General features: G+C 57.8%; 1 protein-coding gene across 1 annotated transcript in view; it reads right to left on the reverse strand.

Annotated features, from left to right (window-relative positions):
• Window positions 1-3588, reverse strand: part of NAT9 (N-acetyltransferase 9 (GCN5-related, putative)) — a 4320-nt gene extending 732 nt beyond the window's left edge. Inside the window, exons 1-7 of the mRNA XM_010856130.1 lie at window positions 3519-3588; window positions 2842-2927; window positions 1835-1944; window positions 1145-1288; window positions 508-567; window positions 264-358; window positions 2-146 (exon numbers count right to left, since the gene is read on the reverse strand). Of these exons, the coding sequence (XP_010854432.1) occupies window positions 12-146; window positions 264-358; window positions 508-567; window positions 1145-1288; window positions 1835-1944; window positions 2842-2918 (621 nt within the window). The 5' untranslated portion in view covers window positions 2919-2927; window positions 3519-3588 and the 3' untranslated portion in view covers window positions 2-11. The remainder of the gene's footprint in view (window position 1; window positions 147-263; window positions 359-507; window positions 568-1144; window positions 1289-1834; window positions 1945-2841; window positions 2928-3518) is intronic.
• Window positions 3589-3601: the final 13 nt, after the last annotated feature.

Raw genomic sequence — 3601 nt, forward strand, 5'->3', positions numbered from 1 at the left:
GGCAGCGACTGTCAGCGGGGCTCTGACGCCCCGTCTCTGTAGGGCTTCTCTTGTACGTGGCTGGTCTGCTCTAGAAGCCACTGCCGCTCCAGCTCACTCATCATCAGTCTGAGCGTCACCTCCTGGAAGACACTGCTCACAGCCACCTACGTGCGCCAGGGACAGAGCAGGGCCGGGCCGGCTAAGTTACAGACCCAGGTCAGAGCACCACTGGGCCCCCCGCCCAGACCCAAGCCTCACCCTCTCACCAGCACCAGCCTCACCTGCTCAAAGTGAAGCTTTCGGAACATCCGGATGCTCGGTTCATTTCCTTGCCCAATTTTAGCCTCAAACTTCGTCAGACCTAGCCTGGTCACTCCTTCGGAAGGGATCAGAGAGGGTAAGCTGCACCATGAATCCCCCCGCCCCTCCTCCAAGGACTCTCCACCCCACCTGCCCCCACCCCGGGCCTGAAGGTTCACCCCCACCCCTCTCCTTCCCCTGGGACCGCCTGCCCGGCGTCCTCACCATAAAGCATCATCATGAGGACGGCCTCCGTGCCCAGGCCCTGGCCCCTGCAGCTGGGCTCTAGGAGGAATGACAAGAGTCACTGACCTTGCATGCCTAGCTCACCACCCTAGGAAGCCTGCAAATACAGGTACCATTCTGCAGATGAAGAGACAGAGGCCCAGAGAAGTTAAACGACTCGCCCAAGGTCTCACAGATTAACAACACTCAGCAACCTGACCCCAAAACTGACCCCTTCAGCTCAGTGTGCTGCCCCACGAGCACGTGCGCATAGCCCTTTAAAAAGACGCTGAGGACCACGATGGACACAGAAACGGGAGGCTCCTCACACAGCACAGGAAGATGCTCCAGGGAAGAGCACTAATTTTGGGGGGTCCCCAGTCCACCCCAAAGATGGGGCAGACTGCAGCCTGCAGATCCTAAAACCAAAGATTAAGTTCACACCCACACGTGAGACGGGAATAAAAGGAACCACCGAGGGTGAGCCGCGTGGCTAACAGGGTGCCAAGTGGTGGTCTGCCAGGCCAGGTGCTGGGCTCACCAAGGCCAGGGCCTTGCACTGAGCTCTTTCGGCAGCTTTAGGTTCAGCGGATCTGAGGACCAGAGGGGAAGGAAGGCAGGGCCAGGTGGAACGAACCTGCAATCATGACCTCAATCTCCCCCAAGGAGGGGTCCCCGAGATCCGTGAGGAAGAGGTTCACATCTCCTGCCATGCAGCTCTCTTCGCTGGTGCCCGACTGGGCCAGCCACTTCTCTGCATCCAGCACAATGAAGGTACACTCTGAGGAGGGGGGACGGGGTCGTCACCTTCTCCCCACAGGAGGGCAGAGGCCAGTCTTCCTACCTGAGCCAGAGAACCAGCCCTGTCTCTGAGTCTGGCAGAAAAGGGGAGCTGGCGCTTCTTCTCGCTGATTACAAAGCATGAAAGTGGCCTCCTGCAGTAAACGGTGGCCTTCTGCAAACAGCGACTGCATTCTCAGAGGTGTATGCGACACAAAGACCGCACTGGGCTTGCAGCAAGGGGTGCAAGGGGGTGCGGCCTGATTTACAGCCAGAGCCCCACAAGCTTTCCTTTCTCTAAATCCCTCCAGGCCCGGTGCAGTGAGTGGGGAAGAGAGCAGAAGCATCAGCCCCCACCATCAGGGTCTGGCTTCAGGGGGTGTCACAGTCTCAGGGTTTCAGGCACCTCCCCAGCTTTCCACAAAGTGCTTTTTTTGGCAACCTTTCTGGGGGCCCAGAGGGGAATGGGAAAGGGAGGGAACCCAGGACGGCCTCTGGAATCAGCCCTCCCACAACCGGCCCAGCCCAGGCCTCCTCTGCTGCTCACTGTCCGCGTCTTCCCGCCAGCTGCGCTGCATTGCGTACTCCTGCTCCAGGGTCAGCGGCTCCGAGGCCGTCAAACGCTGCAGCTCCTCTGATTTCATCCACTCGTGGTACCTACAGGGGCAGAGGGGCAGCCTTCAGCAAGCAGGACCCATTCAGAAGCCTAAGTCTTGATGTTTTATGAGATGAAGAAATGGATGCTTGAGAGGCAAACCCCTAGGGCTAACAGAGGGCCAGATAAGACCCAAGAAAGGGTTATAATGGATCCTATGGCAGAAGGCCGCAGGCCCAGTAGCCAGAGACAGCAGGAGCCAGTCCTATCTGTCCAGCCTCCTCTCCTGTCTCAGGGGTCAGTGCAGGGAAGCAGTCGGAAGCTAAACATTCCTCAAATTCCTGAGGAGATGTAATGGCAAGCCAAACTCAGCAAAGAAGGCTGGACAGATCTCCACAAAGGCGGAGCACCAGAAACCCCACCAAAGGAAAACTACAAGCAGGGAATACATGCCCACAGCACCAGCAGCCCCCTCTACCAGACATTAGCCAACTGCCTCCACAAGAGCCCCACCCTGAGACTCATTCCTGGCTGTCCCGAACAACAGATCTCACAACAGCCCGGCGGCTCAGTTTTACAATAGGTTAGCATTCAGTCTCCAAGAACTGAGCCTATTTACAGGCACCAGGGGTGTGGTACTCTTTTACAACCAGGAGAGAAGACACTACCTTTTCTTCCTTACCCACATGTAGTTTACAGAAAGGAATTCCTTGTTGAAAGGTCAAAAAGGAAGCTGAGGGGTGGGGTGAAAGGGAGAAATAGGGGGACCGGTGACTTCCTCCAGGGAGGTCACTGCACTCTGCTTCAGTTTTCACTTTTTCCTATCTGCAATGACTTCTCGCACCAATGTTTCTCCTCCTCAGAGAAAAACAGCCTCTGAGATTTGGGCTAAGACAGGCTGAGCCTCCTCGCCGCACCTTGGAGAGCTGGCTTGCAGCCCATGTCCGGGAAGTGGTTACCTGGGCACATGCTCTGAGGTGTAGGGGACCAGCACCACCTTCTTCCCCAGCAGCAAGGTGTTCTGATTCAGCCTCATGGTAGCAGCCTGCAGCCAGCGGGGAGGGCAAAGATTTCAGCACCTGAGTTTCCTCCCACTTAGTGTGGGAGCCTGGGCTCTCAATTCGCTAAACGCCTCCTGGGGATAAGATGTCAGAAGAGAGAGCCGCCACCCTTCTTCCTTTCCAAATCCTTCAGAGAACACGGCCTTTAAACTCCTTGCAAGGAGAGGAACCGGGCTGGTAAAAGATAATTAAACAATCCTGGACTCGCGTCTCAAGGAACCTTCAAGCATGGGCTGTCCCTTCCATCCCATCACCCAGAAGGCCTCACACCCAAGCACCAAGATTTATCACCGAAACTCCCATCACTTGTCCCAGTCCTAAGACGCCGCCCCATACGGTTAATTTTCTGCCGCGTCTTAAACCTGTTTCCAACCCCTTTTCCCAGCGAACGACCCCGGGGCTCTAGCGAGCCATCCGGGCCCCATCCCGGGCCACTTTCGAGGGAGGCGGGCTGAAGGCCTCGATCGCCTGCCCTTCGTGAGGGGCCACAGGCTACGCTTCTCGAACCCCACGGTCACTGGGGTCCCCGGGACGGCTAAATCCACAGCCGCGCTTCGGCCGGGAGAGGAGCCCACCTCTCGCACCCGGCCCCAGCTTCCTCCCCCGGGCCGACGGCCGCCCTCGCTCACGCGCGTAGGCGCGCGCCCCGCCCATTTCC

Source organism: Bison bison, unplaced genomic scaffold (assembly GCF_000754665.1).
Source record: "Bison bison bison isolate TAMUID 2011002044 unplaced genomic scaffold, Bison_UMD1.0 scf7180017864371, whole genome shotgun sequence".
NCBI lineage: Eukaryota > Metazoa > Chordata > Mammalia > Artiodactyla > Bovidae > Bison > Bison bison.